The 18,841-nt window shown below is 41.1% G+C and overlaps 1 protein-coding gene across 4 annotated transcripts in view; it reads left to right on the forward strand.

The window, feature by feature from the left end:
- The first annotated feature begins 217 nt into the window (after positions 1-217).
- The window catches only part of SYNCRIP (synaptotagmin binding cytoplasmic RNA interacting protein), a 26,834-nt gene continuing 8,210 nt past the window's right edge, over positions 218-18,841 (forward strand). For all 4 annotated transcript variants that reach the window (XM_075708386.1, XM_075708387.1, XM_075708388.1 and 1 more), the window contains exons 1-10: positions 218-306; positions 1,795-1,954; positions 2,841-2,959; positions 3,147-3,254; positions 4,995-5,108; positions 5,193-5,369; positions 10,421-10,556; positions 11,455-11,660; positions 16,639-16,788; positions 18,131-18,252. In XM_075708386.1, coding sequence (XP_075564501.1) covers positions 1,807-1,954; positions 2,841-2,959; positions 3,147-3,254; positions 4,995-5,108; positions 5,193-5,369; positions 10,421-10,556; positions 11,455-11,660; positions 16,639-16,788; positions 18,131-18,252 — 1,280 coding nt within the window. In that variant the 5' untranslated portion in view covers positions 218-306; positions 1,795-1,806. The remainder of the gene's footprint in view (positions 307-1,794; positions 1,955-2,840; positions 2,960-3,146; positions 3,255-4,994; positions 5,109-5,192; positions 5,370-10,420; positions 10,557-11,454; positions 11,661-16,638; positions 16,789-18,130; positions 18,253-18,841) is intronic.

Here is an 18,841-nt window from a genome sequence, read left to right on the forward strand (position 1 = left end):
GGCGATAACCCTTGCGGAGCTGCCTGGGAGACCCCGGGTTTGGGGCTGCGCCAGCGCGCGCGGCGCCTCCTCCTCTTCCCCCCCCGCCCCCCCCCCACCCCCCCCCCCCCCCCGAGCCGAGTGGAAGGGGCTGGGGCTGGTGCCAGCAGCGGCGTGAGCGCTCGAGCGGCCGCCATTTTACGCCCGCTCCAGCACACTGTCCGGACACACCGAGGGAGCGGAGAAGGGGGGCAGCTCCTCAGCACGCCGAGCCGCTAGCCGCGCCCCGAGCCCCTTCGCACGGCGGTTTCACCCCCGCAGCCACAGGTCAGGCGCTGGGCGCCGGCGGGCAGGCCGGCGGGCTCGGGCTCGGCGCGGCTCGGAGTCGGCGGCAGGCGCCCGCGGAGCGGGGTGGGAGCGGGCCGGGGCAGGGCCGGGCCGGGCGGCAGAGGGGCTTGAGGCGGCGGAGGGGAGCCGGCGGGCGGGGCGGGAGGCGCACGCCGGGGCCCTGCAGCGCTGTCGGGCCGGGGCTCGGCTGCCAGGCGCTGCGCCGATGGGTGGAGGAGCCGGCTGCCTTCGTGGCCGCTGCTGCCGGGCGGGGGGCGGCCGGGCTGGGCCGGTGCCCGCGCAGTAGGCCCGGCGGCTGGCCGGCGCTGGGGAGGCGGCGGCGGCCGGGGGGGACCCGGGCCGTCCCCGCGCGGGGCGCGTGGCTCTCGCCTCATTGTCCTGCCGGCTCCGCCGCTCCATTCATTGCCCGCGAGGGGCCGGGCCGGGCCGGGGGCAGCCGCTCCGCGGCGGGGCGAGCCGCGACCTCGGTGCCCGGCGTGTGCGTGGGGAAGGGGGGGCCGCCCGGGTCCGGCGTGCCCCCGGTCACGTCGTGAGGCGGTGGGCGGCGGGCAGCGGCGCTTCCCGGCCGGGAGACGAGGCTGGCGGCGGGCCCCTGCATTGTTTCGGGGAGAAGTGTGGCTGGGGAGGTTGGCGGCGGGGCCGGGAGGCGCCGCGAGCTGCCGGCCGAGTGGTGAAATCGGTCCCGGGGTGTTGCAACCGCTCTCCGGGGGGGATAGGGTGAGAGGTGGGGAATGGCTGGGGCTTGGGGTGGGGGGGAGCCGCTCCTCCTGCGGGAGTGTGGCGGAGAGGGGGGGAAGTCGGTCACTGGAGGAAGTTGTAGGACATCTGAACGCGCAGAGCACGTGTTTCCATCGGGCTCATGGCGGCTGCCGCTGCCGCCGCCGCCGTGGGTGGGTGCGGACTGGGAAGAGCGCTTTGTTCCTTTCGCTTGCCCGGCCGACACCGGAGTGGAGGCGGGAAGGGATCCCGGCCGCGCCTGGGGCCTGGAGAGGCGGCTCGCTCCGGGGGGCAGCGAGTTTGCAGCGGGAGGTGGAGGCAGCGGCGGGTGTCAGCGACGGTATCGCGGTGGTAGCGGCGGCTGCATGTGGCAGGTTTGCTCTTCCTCCCACCCCCGCCATTGGCTTCTTGCTCCATTTCTAACTTGTTCGGAGCCTCTTAGGGAGTGTGTTAGAGAGACAGAGAGGGAGGTGAGTCAGAGTGTCTGGCTGGGTTGTGTAAAACCTGCAGTGAAAGCTACCCCACCCCCGCTAGGCAGTGGTGGTAGGGCTTCCCTTTGTGTTAGTGCTTCTTTTGAGGAATTTTGTGCGTCTTCTGAAATTAAAAAGTATCAGGGAAGTGGTCTACGATTTTTTTTAATTTTTTTTTTTTTTTTCAAGAATAGGACAGTCTGTTGCATGTATTGTCACTTGAATTGTTCTACTTGAAGATATTTTTAGCTTAATTATGATGCTTATTGCATTTGAACAGATATCTGGAAACATGGCTACTGAACATGTTAATGGGAATGGTACTGAAGAGCCCATGGATACTTCTGCTGCAGTTACCCATTCTGAGCATTTCCAGACATTGCTTGATGCTGGTTTACCACAGAAAGTTGCTGAAAAACTAGATGAAATTTACGTTGCAGGTAAGATGTAAAACTTGCAAAACCACGCTTACAATATTTTATTGGATTCTGCTGTCTTTGGGCTAAAATAGCAACTTTTTGTGGTTTCCAAAAGTATGGGAACTGCAGTCTTACCAAAACCTGTGGATGTTTTCCATTCGGTGCTTTAATTTGTCATAGTATTTTTCAGAGAAAAGTCTTGGCGCAGGCCACTTGGGCTGAGGGGTGGGAAGGAGGAAAAGTTATGCAGGTGACCATAGCGACAGCTGGGATAGGCAACAGATGATTTTTAGGAGGAGTAGGTGATGCGGTCTTTGTGCATTTTTTACAGTAGTTGTAGGTAACTAAGTAACTGAAGCCTTGGTATTTGTCTTCTCATGTAAATAATACTTCGTGACATGGTATTTGGGCTCATGGATGCAAAGGTTATTGTACTGGTTCTCTCAGACATGGTAACAGCTAGCATTTTTTCAGCTTGATTTTTTGGATTGTGGTGGTCACTTTTAGCGCTGCAGCTTATTTGGCTTTATAGTCTTCTCAAAACTTACCAAGGTACCATTGCTAGGCAAGCTATGTCAGGTTTTGATACATCCTTCTGAATTCAGCTTCAGGATATTGAATATAAACTTGGCCTGTATGACATCTGGGTTTCACAGAAGTCAAACGAATACATAAATAGAGTAACTCTTACTCTGAATCTTAACTTCTTTTGACACTTTTTGATGAAAAGAAGGTTAAATACACTTAGATATTTACCTTTAAGAGGACTAACTGGTTTCTTAGGTATAGTAACTTACGTTAATTGGTGATTGATTTAGGGGTCACTGAAATGTGTTGCATGTGTTAAACGTGATTAAACAAAGATTGCTGCCCAAATGTAATTAGTAATTTTTTTTCTTTTCTGCAGGGCTAGTTGCACATAGTGATCTAGATGAAAGAGCTATTGAAGCTTTAAAGGAATTTAATGAAGAAGGTGCATTGGCAGTGCTTCAGCAGTTTAAAGACAGTGATCTCTCACATGTTCAGGTAATGTTAAACAATTTAGAATATAATTGTTGAGGGATAAACTTGCTAGTTGACTGGCAAGAGGTTTGCTTAAGTCTCTTCAGTGATCCATATGTGATAAGTAAAACAGGCACTGTATTAGTTCAAGGCATAATTAGGTTCTGGCTTGTCATGTTTTCAGAACTGAAGATTAATATATCTTTTGCAGAACAAAAGTGCCTTTTTATGTGGAGTCATGAAGACGTACAGGCAGAGGGAAAAACAGGGGACCAAGGTGGCAGATTCTAGCAAAGGACCAGATGAGGCAAAAATTAAGGTATGTGCTGAAAAGATAAAAGTTATGTAGTCTATCTGTGGCTTTTCAAAGCTGTTGTGACAGATGCGTTGATTCCTTTGGAGCCGTGCTTTTCTTAAAAAGGCTATTTTAGATTATTTGTCATTATTTGAAAGCTGTCACTTTCATTTTTATTTTGCACTTCATCCTCTTCAAGAGGAAACATTATACTGTTAATTACTGGAACTGAATGTATATAAAAGTGAAAAAGGTTTGACAGTTTGCTTTATGGCTGGTTGAGACAGTTCTATTTCACAGTTAAGTTTTTGGAAACTTCTCAGCATAGATCTTTGAGTTCAGAATGTGTAACTTCAGCTGCTGGTGGTGGTTTTTTGGGTTGGTGGGATTTTTTTTGTTGTGTCGCCCCGTCGCGCGCCCCCCCCCCCCCCCCCCTTCAGTTCATGTTTAAAGCAGCTCCATAATAGGAGATACCACGTGTCTGAAAAGACAGATTGTAATGGATTTGGGATTTAGCCCACTTCTTAGGATATAATCACTGTTCTCATAAACTGCACCCCAAACTGTCTTAGTAATGGATACGTTATTTCTTGGACTGAGTCTTTTGCTAGCAAAAGGCTCCTGTCTTGAGAGTTTAGCATACAGTGATTTATTTTAAAATTCTATGATGAGCAACTTTATCAAAGGTTAAGGAGAGGAAAACCATCTAAGCATGCTTAGTTGATGTCTTAAAAAGCGAGAGAATCTTTCATCTTTAGCTTTTCATGTGTAAACTGCAAAATGAATGTGTTGTATTTTCCAAATAACTATGTAGCTTGCAAAACCAGAAAAATCTTTCTCCTGACTTTGAGGCTGGGGTACCATTAATTATAAATTTAAAAAAAAAGTGATACACATAAAACGACAACAAAATGAAGACTTAGTTAACTAACTTAAAGCAGCATAGCTTTTACTGCTGATGGCTATAGCATTTAAACTAAGTTTGCAATTTTCCAGTTGTGAAATTACTAACTCCTTGATGATAATTAGGCTTGTTTAGTATGCTGTTCCTTTGTGTGTAGAATTGATTTGTCTTTGTACAAAATTATTGAGAGAGACTAATTTCAGAGGAGTTTCTCATCATGTATTTGCATACTGGATTTCATCTAACATTTTAAATTGGTAGTATATCTGTAACTGTATGCAGTGATCCTAGTGAGGATCAGTTGTGCTGGGATGCTGTTATGTGCCCACAAGGAATTGGGGTGAGCGGGGGGAGAGGATAGGAGAAAGAAAGTAGTACTACCACTTCAGTGGTGGGATACCTGAAGCAGTCAGTATAGTGTTCCAAGGGTGTAAGCACTTAAACATGTGTTCTTTAACTTCACACTTATGAGTAATCTCATTAAGTGAAGGGAACTCCTGTGCATAAATGTTTGCAGGATTGGACGTGCCAAAACAAGAAGTGGCTCAGACTAAGATCTTTCTAATTAAAGGGAAGCTTGCTATTCTATTACTTGCCTTTTTTTTTTTTTTGGTATGAAAATGAAGGAATTGGGAAAACTCTATGTGAATCTCTAATTTTCTAGCAGTGTTTCTTTACCTGACAGTTCTAATAATTGTTTTGCAAGTTTCTTGTTGAAGTACTAGCAGTAGGCTTGTTCACCTGTGGGAGTTTCAAAGCAGTACAGTTTAAGAGGAATTATAGGTATGCCTGTGAATGAAGTGCATCTAAACTAGCTCAATTTGTATATGATTTTAAACTTTCAAGTTTCTTATTTGAAGGCACTCTTGGAGAGAACTGGCTACACTCTTGATGTGACTACTGGACAGAGAAAGTATGGTGGACCTCCTCCAGAGTCTGTATATTCAGGACAACAACCTTCTGTTGGTACAGAGGTAAGGAGAAGGAGATGTTTATGCAGATGTATTCTTATTCATTGGAAGTATTCTTTTATAAACAACACTCTCTGTCTGTTGTAGATATTTGTGGGCAAGATTCCAAGAGACTTGTTTGAAGATGAACTTGTTCCATTATTTGAGAAAGCTGGCCCTATATGGGATCTCCGCCTAATGATGGATCCACTAACCGGTCTAAATAGGGGATATGCTTTTGTCACTTTTTGTACTAAAGAGGCAGCTCAGGAAGCTGTTAAACTGGTAAGTTTTCTTACGTGGATTTTTTTTTTCCCTTTTAAGAACACTCTGGCTTACAAGCAGTTGTCCTGATGCTTAAATGCTTAAGATGAAACTGTCATTGTTAGATCGTTTCATAAATATCCACTAGATGATTTAAAATATTTCCACATTTATGTATAAATTTTTACTGGCCGTGTTGGGGGGGGGGGAAGCCAGCGGACTGATGTTTTGTCCAGTTACATGAACCTTTATTACTAACAAAAGTTGTATTAGCAGTAGTGACTTCTGAGCTGTCTGCATCTGGGTTGAGTTTTGGAGAGAGGTGGTGTTTGGGTTGCTGTGGCGCAGAGGAAGCGTTGGTCGGGTTGGCTGTGATTTCTGACGTGCTTGTGCACCGGCAGGGGGCCCCGTGCTGGAAAGCCGCTTCTCAAGTCACAGAGTTTCATAAGATACTTCAGATGGGAAATAATCACTCTTGAGTGTTAAGGTCTGTTCTGTTTGCTGCAGCTGGCTGGGAAAAATGACAAATCCTGCCAGGTTAAAAAACATCTCTGTTTTACACAGGGGTGTGAAATAGTTTGATGTAAGGAATAGGCCACTCTTAAGCTTTCCATGTTTTATGTATGAAGTATCCATCACTAAAAAAAGAGCGGAAACAGAAACATGGCCCTGATCCTTGCGCTGCCTCTTTATTTTTTCTAGTTAAGTTGAATTTGAATTTTTTTAGCTAGTTACTGCTTTGATGTGGCCAAGATCAGTGTGTGGTATGACCCTCAAGAGTGCTAACCGTACTTGTTCCGAGGCATACTGATGCTTTATGAATATAGCAAGGTTAAAATCTCTTGTTTTGTAATAAGGTGCATCTTAAACCATTAAGGTACCCTGTTGACATATTAATAATGTAAGTCAGTTGGTGGAGACAAATCAAGCTGAAGATGGGAATGTGTTTTGAAAAAGTACAGAAATGTCTACAAAAGTGGAAGCACAGAAATACCTTGTATGTGCTCTTCAGCTTTTTAAATAAGAACGGTTGGTGTTCCTGTGTGCAATCCAAATATACTGAGGATAACTGCATATACCTCTCTGTACTTTCATTGTCAACCTAGCTATTTATATTGTGTGTGAACTCTTTTAAGAGTTATGCACATGGCTTAGCAAAACAGTGAATCAAATCAAAGACGTTCTTAGAGGCACCTAGTAAACGAACAAAAAGGAATTTTTCTTCACTTAGCTGGATTTGGCTTAAAGGCAGCACACTCTGAAAAGTCATTCAGGTTGTGTTTCCATAAAAGTAACATCAGATCCTAGCTTCGGTCTTCCACTGAATGGTACAAGGGAAGGAGGTACTTAGTGTCCCTTTATATCTGACCTTTGATATGCAGGAAAACAAAGTGTTGTGTTCTCTTTTTCAGCTAAATAGCCACTGACTGTAATAGTTCAAAGGTGTTGTGATTGATAGGGCAGTTTTTCAGCCTTCATGCTAACATCTTTGAGGGCAGGGTTAGTTTTAAATTGGATCTTGAGGCATATGTCAGCTTTTGAATGGTTCCAACTATAGTTGGCTGGCTAGTTTGGTGTATTATAAGTTTCCCAAGTTGTCTAGGACTGATTTGCAGGGATACTAGCAAAATATGGCTGTAGAGCTCAGCTGAAAATCATGGGTCTGTCACTTGTGTTAGTTACACACGCATGGGAGAGGCTGCTGACAGGCCTGTTAGAAATGCTGAACCCTTGGTCCTAGTCATTTTAATATCCTAGTATTTTAACAGGTAGTGTTCTTTTTGATACTACCTATAATCTTCTGATGTGTATACAACTTCCTAGCTCTCTGGACTCCCTGGGATAGGGCTTCTTTTGTTATTTTCCATCATCTTCCCAGAGGGTTCCTTCCCCCCCCCCCCGCCTTCAGGACTCTCTGAAGTATAGCAAAAATGAGAATAAAAATCTCTGCATTGTCTATAGGCTTCTGAGTAATAAGAGACAGGTATGAGGTTTTGTCAATACCCAAACTGCAGCAGAGAATAAAGAGATCTCTCTTCAGGCTCTTGCAGTTGGTGTAACATATTTTGCATATAATTCCTATTTGTGTGGCTGTTATCCACAGTCTTTATAACAGCTTAATGTAAAAATGAACTAAAATTTTTGGATAAACTTAATGTTGACTTACCCTATTCATTAACAGAAGAAATCTTGCTGTTTAAAAGGTTGAAGCCTTGATTTTGTTTATGCATATGCATTTTTAAGCCACCTAGAAAAGGGGAAAATTCCTTAAATTGTGTTTGAAATATCTCCAGGGCTGTGCTTGAGACACAAATGGAGTGATGCTATGGCCTCATACTGAGAAGGGAAACAGATATGAACAGTAGTTAATTTCATGTCTGGTACTTAATCCAGTGTGGTTAACCCTCACTGCTTAACTAGAAATGGCATCTCAAATGTTCACACAAGCACTGACTATCAGAAGTCTGATTTTATTTTTTTTTTTAACCCCAGCCATTTTTTTCACTGTTAACATGTTTGTGTTTATCTTCTGTTTTATACTGGTTAAGAATTATAACTCTAGTTGTGTTCTTCTGCACACATGTTCAATTCTCCCTCCTATTTCATATGAAGTTGTTGGAAAACTTTTGAAAAACTGAAATCTAAGTGATTAAGGTTACTGTAGACATGTACAGGGTAAATAGTTTTGAGGTGAAGCTTGTAGGAAAACATACTGAAAACTGTAGTAGCATACGGTCTATTTTTGAGTAGAGCAAGTGTAAGCTTGATCAAAGTGCAGGTACAGGTGAGTTATGCAAATATGTCCCTTAAGCAGTTTGGCAGCTATGCATAGCAGTACAACTTGCCATTTACTGCTGGAAATAAACTAGAATTGCTGGTGAAAGTTTAAGTGGTTAAAATGAGAAGACAGACCTTACGCATACTTTGACCTGTTTGTGAGTAGGTTCTTAGAGAACTTAGCCAAAAAAAAAAAAAAAAAAAAAAAGTCTGTCTATTATAGTGTCTAGAGGGTAGTAATATCTCTGTTACTAACTTTGGGCATTGATTCAGTGGTGACAGGAGAGGGAAGCAGTGTGCTGACATAGCTAATTTGGTAGCCTGACTGTTTTGGTGCCTCACCTGGATCATGATTTGGGCCTGTTCACATCTAATCTAAGTTTACAGATGGCATGCAAACTATTTACCTAAACCCTGCCGACTTCATATTCACAGGTACCTAATCAAGACTGTTTCTCTGTGTTATGAGAAACATACAGTGTAAAGTAGTAGTTAATGTATTGTAGTATGAAAAAACTACTAGAAACTGCTGTCAATATGGAATTGCAATATGATAGAGTATCTTAAATTTTTTTAAGTTATTATTTTGTTGCCATGAGTTGTATGACAGGCTCTTTTTGGATTAAATGTGTAGCCAAACTTGGGTCTTGGACTTTAACAGGAACAGTTGGATGATACCTTCTGTTATCCATATAGAGTAGACTATTTCAGTTGGAAGGGACCTACAACAATCATCTAGTCCAACTGCCTGAACATGTCAGGGCTGACCAAGAGTTAAAGCATTATTATTAAGGACATTGTCCAAATGCCTCTTTTAAACACTGACTAGCATGGGGCATTGACCACCTCTCTAGGAAGCCTGTTCTGGTGTTTGGCCACTCTCTCAGTAAAAAAATACTTCCTAATGTAAAGAAACATTTCCTAATGTACACTTCAGTTAATGAAGAATCAGTTTGTGTCTTGTTTCCAGACTAATAAACTGTCAGCTTTTTTTAAAGGTGTTTCTTTAAAGTATTTTTTGAGCTACTGTAATCTGTCTTTTCATTGATGTGTGTAAGTCTCTGTTAGTGGTGATGATAATATACATATGCAGTCTTCCTATGCAGCTGTTTCCTACTTTAAAATCAACTATTCCTCTGCCACATGGGCAACAGATCTGGAGATAGAAGTCTTTTACTGTATCCTACTATGTTTTGAGATATAATTAGTTGGGAAGATGCTACTCCAGATCCTTTTCACATATACGGTTCTCCTTTTAGCTCACTTTTGGTGCAGTCATCTAGCTTTGAAGATTTTCAGTGATGTAATTTTTGTTTGCACGAGATAAATATGTAAACATCTTCACCCTGATTTTAGTGTACAAAGCAAGAAGGGGTGTGGGAGAACCTGCTTATGCAGGAAGGTTTACCACCTAACACAAAAGACCTCGTACAATAAATAGCTAGATTAAATTTTAAAAAGCTAGCCTACTACTTGTCAATAAGATGTTGACCACAAAATACATTTTCCTAGCTAAAGAACTGTCTGTTACAGGGCTTCCAGTTGGAAAGGGGTTGATGTACCACCAGTTGACCTCCCTGCTGCTTATTTGGATGATGCATGTCTGTGTCTGCATCTCAATGAAAGGCATTTTTTGTCAACAGATGTCTACAGTAATACTTTCTTTTTTTCCTTAAACTGCTGACTTGTTCAGGGTGTCTTCTAAACAGTCTGTTATGGGAGAAGCATTTGAACACAAGTCTTAGGATTTCAAGTCAGTAGAAGGTTGTTCTTGCTGTTTACTATCTTTACATGGGTAATCTGTGTGCTTTGGAAAGTATTTGCCAATTGCCCTTGCACGTTTTTTGGAGAAGACCTGATCATGGCTCTCTTTGTTAACTATGGAACTGTAGAAGGGAATCTGACTTAGTTATAACTCCTGTCTTGTATTATACACAATTCAAGAATTCAAAATCATTGGATTTTTTTTCTGTATTGTTGTAAAGGGAGAAACCTTGACCTTGATGACTTAGACATAAGATTTACCTTTCATGGTTCTACATGAAAAAAAATCTCTAAAGAAACGTGTATTAAGAAAGAAGGAAAAATAATTGTTGGCTGAAATTGTGGAGATACCTTAGAGAACATGGCTATGCTTCAGAACAGTTGAATATGCATCATAAGAATGTGTTAAGCTGCAAAGAATTTAATATATTACTAAATGCTATGTTTGCAAAAGTAAAATGTTTGGTATGCTGCTCTTGGAAAGTGAAAATTATCTGTAACTGATGATGGTCCAATTATTTTTCTTTCAGTACAACAACCATGAAATACGTTCTGGAAAACACATTGGTGTATGCATCTCTGTTGCCAATAATAGGCTTTTTGTTGGTTCTATTCCTAAGAGTAAAACCAAGGAGCAAATTGTTGAAGAATTTAGCAAGGTAACAGGTAAGTCAGTAACTATGTTTTGTAGAGCTGGAGAGATGTCAAATGTAATGAGTGATGAACTCTGGCTTATGGCTGAATGATGATTAATCCAAATGAAGACCACTCAGCATTTGTCCTGACCTCTAGTGGGGTGTGTGGGCTTTTTTTTTTTTAAACTGTTGTTGTGCTGAGGGTTGAAATATTTGTGATTAGACTAGATGTGTCATTCCAAGTTTTACCTAGAGAATAAGTGTGTAATGTTTAAAAAAGCCATTCAAAGAAATAGATGGTTTAATTATTTCAAACTAATGGATGTTTTGAAACTTCTCAAGGCAAAACTGAGGCAGGTTGTAGAATGTAACAAGTTCTGTGCTTCAGTGTTCTTAGTGATTTGATAAGGATCTCTTTTAGATAATGGCCTATAAACTGGCAAAGGTAACATTTGATGGTTTTCTCTGTTACTGAATGATATACTTCAGGTTCCTTGGAGCAACACTGAAACTTTTTAGATATCTTAAAATCATGCATGTTTGATCTCTTTGTTTAGACATCCATGTTAAAAACACATGCTGGTAAGTGGTGTGACTTAAGGGTTTGAGAGGAGAATTGACAAAGCACAATTCCTGGCTGTCCTTATCTCTTCTCCGTTCAGTTAGAGGAAAGGTACTCTTCCATAGCTACTAAGCTTTCTTCACTTAATGAAAATGGAACCTGAGTTGGGATAGTCTAATGTCTCTTTGAAAATGTTGGTCTTGAACATAGGGAAATTTTATTATGTGCATGGTCTCAACAGTCTAGAGTGTTCATGCTTTTTTGGAACCACTTATTAGATGCATACTTAGCAGAAAGATAATCCCTACTTTAGAACACAGATTCATGCATTGAAGCCATAACAAATAAACACTTTGCTTAATTTCAGAGGGTCTTACAGATGTCATATTGTATCATCAGCCTGATGACAAGAAAAAGAACCGGGGTTTCTGTTTCCTTGAATATGAAGATCACAAAACTGCTGCTCAGGCCAGACGTAGGTTAATGAGCGGCAAAGTGAAAGTCTGGGGAAATGTTGTTACAGTTGAATGGGCTGACCCTATAGAAGACCCAGATCCTGAAGTCATGGCAAAGGTAATAAAGCTATAAAGGAACCATAATACATTTAAAGTGCCTTGTTCCCAAGTAAGTACTTCTGACATTAGCCTAAGTTTAAATAGCGTCTTTCAGCCTTCTTGACAGAGAGGTTGTAGGTGAGATGATAAAAATATGAATACACCCTAGAATTGATGTGAATTTTAAAACTGTTGACTGATGTTGTTTTGTGCTCCCAAGGCTGGATGTTGAACATAATTCTTGCCCGAATGACACATAGTGTTATGTACTTAGTTTCTTGTCTGGAAGTGGTGGTGACGACTCCAAAAGTTAAAATGGTCTTGTAGCCTAATATTTGGAGGGACAGAAATCTAGATACAATCACAGAACAAGCCTTAGTTCTTTTAACCCTGGAACTTTGTTTATCCCTTCAGAATTGGACCGTGTCAGTAAGATGCACAAATGTATCTTCAGAGTTGCCTTTAGGAGTTACTTCTCAGAAGTTAGGCAATTACTTTGTATTTGGAACCCTGTATATTTTTAATTTGGGGGTGGTTAATTCCTTAAAATACTAAGACTAGTAATATTTTGTATTTCGAATATTTCAGTGAATAGTCTGGACTGTTAACATTTTGAAGTATACTGTAGCAGTTGTTTTCTTATGTGTGTGAGATTTTGCCAGAAACGAATTACCTGAATTTTTTTTCCATCAGATAATGCCCAACCCTGTCTTTTTTCAGTTATGTTGCGTAGCTGAGTTGTTTAATGGAAACTCGTAGCTAGCCCATATCCTTATCTCTTTCTCTTTGCTTGCTTTTCATCTGTGCTTTTACTCTCATCTGAGACACGTCACTTGCTGGAGTCCTACTTTGATGGACCTAGTAAGATAGCTTGGCTGGGATCTCCTCTTTGGTGAGCCATAAGGGAAAACGGTTGGGGTGGGGGCTCCTTTTAGGGAAAAAGCTGCTTTTGTAATACAGGTATTACAGAAGCTTTTGGACTAGCCTGTCTGCAGACTTTATTTTTCTTGCCTGGCATCATAGTCTGTCAGCAGTGGGGAAGAGTCTTGCAGGTAAGATTTGTCAAAGGTGGCACTTCCTAAATATGGCAGCCTGTCTATCTGTTCAGCTTCTTGGCTCAAAAGGGAAGAGACCTAATCCAGCAAACTGTTAAAACAAATGAGCAGGAACTTCTGCTGACATGACTGAGCAGATGAGCAGGAAGTGATAGGGGACATAATCATCAGGTATCTTTCCTAAGTAGGTTTCTAGATGTGGGGAGTGAAAGGCTGAAGAAATTAAAGCTTGATAGTGGTTTGCCCCATTTAATACAGAGTTTTTTTGAATGTGTTAATACCTTGTATTGTTTTGTAATTGAAAAGGGAAGAAACTTAAGTAGGGAAAATGTGCAGAAAATCAACTTTCATACTTCTAGTGCCATATGCCAAAGATAGGGCATGGAGCTTGGGTTGAAGACGTACGGAAAAGGGAGACAATGTGAATGAGCATACTGAAAAAGTAGAGAACATCTAGCTGGTGTCTGAAGGCAGAAGTTGAGACAAGCATTGGTGTCTGACCTTTCTCGCTGGCTGTGTCCCTTAGTTTATCCTTGCATCAAGGAAAGTCTGTACTCCAGTCTTTCTTGCCTGCTTCCTGTACACTTGGAGAAACTGACCACATCTGGCACTGTTAGGTTTACTTTCTGTTGTTTATTGCTGTCTTTTTCCTACCAGAAAGAGCAGCTAAGCTGCTGTTGCAGTCAGTACTCTCCCAGATGTGAGCTGCAGGTTGGCTGTCATTGCTTCCGAGTACTATCAATCAGGAGCAAAGGGAGAGCTATTGACCCTTGTCATCTTACACATTCCTGTGGTAGAAAGCTCTGGAGGAAACACTGTGAGTAGGAGTAGTAGGTTGCTTTTATCAGAATAATCATTTGATGGGCAGTTTTCTTGTCAAGACTGCTAGAAAAGCAAGTCCGTAAGAGCAAACTATGGGCAAGACAAATCCAACTTTGTAGCCAGAAGGTGAACTGAGTTGTTCTAAATACCTCTCAGAAGCAGCGTGTCATTTCATCAATACATGGACACCTAGTGATCTAAATTTCTGAAATGTTTACTTGAGCCTTTTTTTCTTTCACCTCCAGACTTTTGCTTAAATGTTGTGGAGAGTACTGTATGGATGAGTACTTAAAATTTAAATGGGCTGTTACCTTAAATATGAAGTACCTTGAGCGTGATGAGGTATAAAGCTAGATTCTGAAGCTAGACATATGTGCTACAGGGGATTAGTGCTTGTACTGACAGATCAGAGTGTAATTGGTTAAGTAATTGACTTCTGGTACAAAGTGAAGTTTTTTTCTAACTTCCAGTAGCTGTGTTGATAGCTTAATTTCTCCTAAGTGTTATTTTGATGCCTCTTATATCTGTAGTGCAGATAAATTTCTTAATGTTTTACTTGGTTTCTGTAGCATGGGTGAGGCTACAGAGGACATTCTGGCATGGCAGGTTAAGCAGCTGAATAAAGTCTTATGCTTGTGGCTGCCTGGTAGATTACAGGACAGGAGACAGGGCTAGTAACCTTTGGAGAATGTGGTAATGAAGTCTGAAGTGTTTGTGTGTAGGTAAGAGGAGGAAAAGGAGCCGATCCCAGAAGTTTTGGGGGGTAGTCTAATCTCAAAACAGTTTTACAAGTCAGTTCTGCCTTTATGACAAAAAGCTGCTGCTGGGTATATTGCTTGTTAGGTGTGTATTTATGGTTCCTTGGTGTTACAATCTATGAGCCTTAATGAAAAGGACTCTCTCCATCCCCCCCACCCCCCCTTCCCTCTTTAGGTAGGTTAACTGAAGTAAAAATGGGTTCATCTTCTTTCAACCTATGCTTTAGCCTGCCTTCTAGCTTTGACATCTTCTTTGACTGATTCAGCTGCACTTTTAACCTTTAACATGACCAAAGGTGTTTAAATTTGTCTACACTGGAAAACATTTAAATTAGTTGCTTTTTACTTCTTTACAAAACATTGTGTTAGTGCATCTTGTAACAAAAAAGTGATGATTTCTGCGGTTTTTAATCATGTCTGACACTATGTCAGTCATGGATTTATCAGTGAGGGCTACTTAGGGTTCCTCATGAGATTCTAGTTTTCATCCTTTCCTAGAGTACAAGAATAAGGAACATTTGTTTGAAAGTTACTGGTTTTTAAAACCATTGATTACATCACAAACTTCCTGTAATTAATTTTCATGAAATAAGGTTAAGGTAGCAATTAGGAGAGTTTACTAATAATGGTTATTACATACGGGTTACAAGAAATAAAGGTTGCTCTTACTATCAAGGCATGTAGGAGAAGCTTAACGCAGGATAGGAAGCGACTTTCTTCGTGGAGATGGCTATGACTCTTACCATCTCCTGAGAATCAGCAAGAATAACTGTGCCAAAGACGAGTTGATACACTGGGTCAGATTGATCTATAGTATGCTGTCTTCCAAACTTCATCCCGTCCTAGTTTGGCTAGCGAGCGAGACAAAGATGTATGGAAGTCTGTCCTGTTTGTTTGTAACTTAATTACATAGTAATTCTTATAAAAAGGGTGTCTGGGTTTATTGAGTTCCTGTATGTGGTGGGAGTAGAGATTATAGCTCTGCTTCAAAAATCAAAGCATGCTTTCTTTGGTTCCTTCACACCCTGTGTTTTTTGTGTTGACCTTCAGGGTTAGGAGTGGGAAGGTGGTGCTGCCATGTATAATGTTCACTTTTTGTCATCAGCTAGTTTGAAACCACTAGTGGCAGAGGGGATGCAAATAGAAGTTGCAGGTCTTTGCAGCTGATGTGCAGCTGCATTGTAGGAAGGTAAGACCATAAGCATTCTTTGGCAGTATGGGGTGACTAGACTGTCGGCATGGTGGCAGCGTATGGAAGGGACTCTCCCCAGCAAGTCAGAGAGGCTTGTAAATTGTGAGAACTCATGGATGACATCATGCAGACATGCTAATGTACAGTCATTTAGTGCAACCTCAGTGTAGAATCAAGGACAAGTCTTTGAATAGTAATGGGTCACTAACATAGGTGATTCCTGGTGTCCAGTGTATGTTGCCTGCTATATTAAATAACAGTCTAGATTAAGCCTTTGTCAGACTGCTCTATTATTTTCTTTTATCATAAGCAGTGGGTGGTTGACGAAACTTTATATTGATGATTTAGTCACTATCAGGCAGTTAACAGGGCATATCTCAATAGTTGAAAGATAACCAACTTCTCTGATCTTATAAGCTGCATAGCAGTCTTCGTGTAGCTTTAAGAGCCATATTGCATGCTTTAGAGAGCTGGGGAAGGGAATAGACTTTCAAAGCTATTTGGAGGTGTCTGTTTTTCAAGGGAAGGACACAGTCTGACTTGTGAGAAAGTCGAAGGGTGACTTGGCAGTGTCAGCCTTAGTATCCCCTTCTGTCTGCGTTCTCTTCTAGCTGTGGATTCAGGTCACTGAGCACTCCTCAGGCAAGCACAGTCCTAATGCTAGGTATTTGGTGTAGCTATAGCATGGGAGCCACAAGTTAAGCAGCTTGAGAGCTGCAGGCCTGTCACCTCTGACCTAGATATTATAGTGATGACTGTACTGCAAATACCTGAGCAAAAACCTGTCTAAACAATGAAATGTTTTGATAAGTTAATTATTTTGTGTGTAACCAATCCTGATGCCTTCTTTCAAGTTTGAAAGTGTTCTGAGTTGAAAATTACTGCTGCTAGGATTCTTTTAAACATTAACACAAATTGGATTGGCTTTAAGGTTACTAATACTTATGTAATCATGTTTGAAAACATTTAATGTTTCGATTAGGGAATTCTTGAGCTAACTCATGGTGTATGAATATATAGATATGCATATTCATGTGTATGTATATAAAATGCTGTATATAAAATGTAATGATGTTTTCAGTACTGCCAATAGTAATGACTTGCAAAACTTCATTCTGTGTTTTGGAATTAGATCATACTTCTAAGTCTTTTTTTTATTATTATTATTAGGTAAAAGTTTTGTTTGTACGCAATCTTGCCAATACTGTAACAGAGGAGATACTAGAAAAGGCCTTCAGTCAATTTGGAAAGCTAGAGCGAGTGAAGAAGCTAAAAGACTATGCTTTCATTCATTTTGATGAACGGGATGGTGCTGTAAAGGTAAGTGAAGAGGACTGTAACTCTGTGTGTGTGTGTAAGCAGTAACTAAACATAACATTTAGAAGCTGTATACTTCTTTTAACTTGAGAAAAAGCGCTCTCTGGAGAAATGGTAACACATTGTCACTGATAACTTCGTCCTCTCTGGGTGTCTCCTGGGAAGACGCAGTTGCTGGCTTGCAAAGTGGGTTTTAGATGCACCTATCCTAAGTAATTCTGATGATGAGTAGCTAAGATAATCATATGTGTTACCATTTGAAACTGAAGTGCCAGCAGTTGAATGAGTCTTCTCACCAAATTACTGGTAGAATCTAAAGCAGTTTCTGTAGGGCAGATGATAAAAACTTAGGTAATCTTTTTATTTTCCAGGAACAGAATGACTTCTTTTTTTATGGTGTGGAATAAGCACCTTTTCTTTTTGATGAGAGGTGCTGAACGATTGAGTAATTGTCATTCCTGGATTTTGCTAGCCTGGTCTTGGTGTTTTTTCTCTTGTCATCTGTCGTTAGGAAGGGAAAGTTGTAATTCCTCTCCTGCCTATAGTATATCTATTTTTTTATCTTCTGTGGGAGGATGCAGGATACACGGGGATTCAGTTTTTCTTACTCATCCAGATGCCATGAAGCAGATGCTTAGGAAGATGATGGAAAGAGTCTTCTCGTAGGATATGTATCCCATCAAGGCTTAGCTATGTAGAGTCCCTAAAAGTGGTAGAATCTTTAGGATTCCCCTGCTTGAATTTAACTTGTAGCAATTACTGTGACCCATGTGAATTGTACATGTGTGTGTGTGTGTTGGTGGTTTTTTGTTGGGGTTTTTTTTTGTTGGGGTTTTTTTGTTTGTTTTTTTTTTTTTTGTGGTCAGAATGAGGCTGTTAAAATTCTTAATTTTTGGCTTCTGGTTTAAAAGGAAAGTTACATTTATTACAAGTAAAATAAAGGAATAAAAACATACACTGATCTCTAGCTTTAGTAGTGTTTGCATGTGTACTGACATTAGAAATTTATTCCCTTATTGCAAAATCTGTACTTCCAGAGGACAGTTCTGTCACTTCATTAATTGAAACAACTTGCAAAGATTGAAGCCTGTTTACAGTTTTGAGTGGAGGATTTCTAAACTGATACATGCAGTCCTGGGTTTGAGAGCCAAGTTAAGAGGAAATGCATAACTCTGGAACCCACAATACTATGCTGTTTGATTATTTTAAATTTTTTTTTTTAGCTTTATATTGTTATTTTAGCTCTGGATAACAAATTTTAAAATGCATGCTCTGAAAGATAGAATAAAATTAATAACTTCAGATATGCTTAGAAGTATATTTAAAGTCTGGTTAATTCCTTCAGGCAATGGAAGAAATGAATGGCAAAGATTTAGAGGGAGAAAACATTGAAATTGTTTTTGCTAAGCCACCAGATCAAAAAAGGAAAGAACGGAAAGCTCAGAGACAAGCGGCTAAAAATCAGATGTAAGTGTAAATGCATGCACATATGTTGTATTACTTCTGAAAGACATGTACACTCCTACAGAATTAGAACTTCTGGTTATTTTAGTAGGTATGCTATAGTGTATACAGGTTTTCTGGCTTCTCTGAAAATGTTGGATTCATTTAAGTTGTTTGCATTTTACTTAAGATCTAGTAGTGGTGTTGGTGAGAATTCATGTACTGTCTTGCTCTACTTGTTGAGTGTGAGAGCACCAGAGGAAATGTTTGAAGGTCCTGAAACGTACACACTTCTCACTTTTTATTCTAAACTTTCATGTGCTTCTGCACTGATACGTCACGAGGATGAACTCGGCAACATGTGCTCCTCCCAGTGGGCTTAGCAGTACTTGATACAGCCCCCCCATGTTTAGTAAAGTACCCACTGGAGTAAAGCAGGATCCTGACATTCTTTCTTGCCACTTCCAGAAGATAGATCTGCTCTTGAACCAGAAGATAGATCTGCTCTTGAAGCTTATAAACTCATACTAATAGATATCTGGCACTAATAAATGCTGAACATGGGTGGAGTGGGGAGGCTGGGTAAAAAAGGGCATTTCTTGCTAGTGTGTTC

This window comes from Pelecanus crispus, chromosome 3 (genome assembly GCF_030463565.1).
Source record: "Pelecanus crispus isolate bPelCri1 chromosome 3, bPelCri1.pri, whole genome shotgun sequence".
Classification (NCBI taxonomy): Eukaryota; Metazoa; Chordata; class Aves; order Pelecaniformes; family Pelecanidae; genus Pelecanus; species Pelecanus crispus.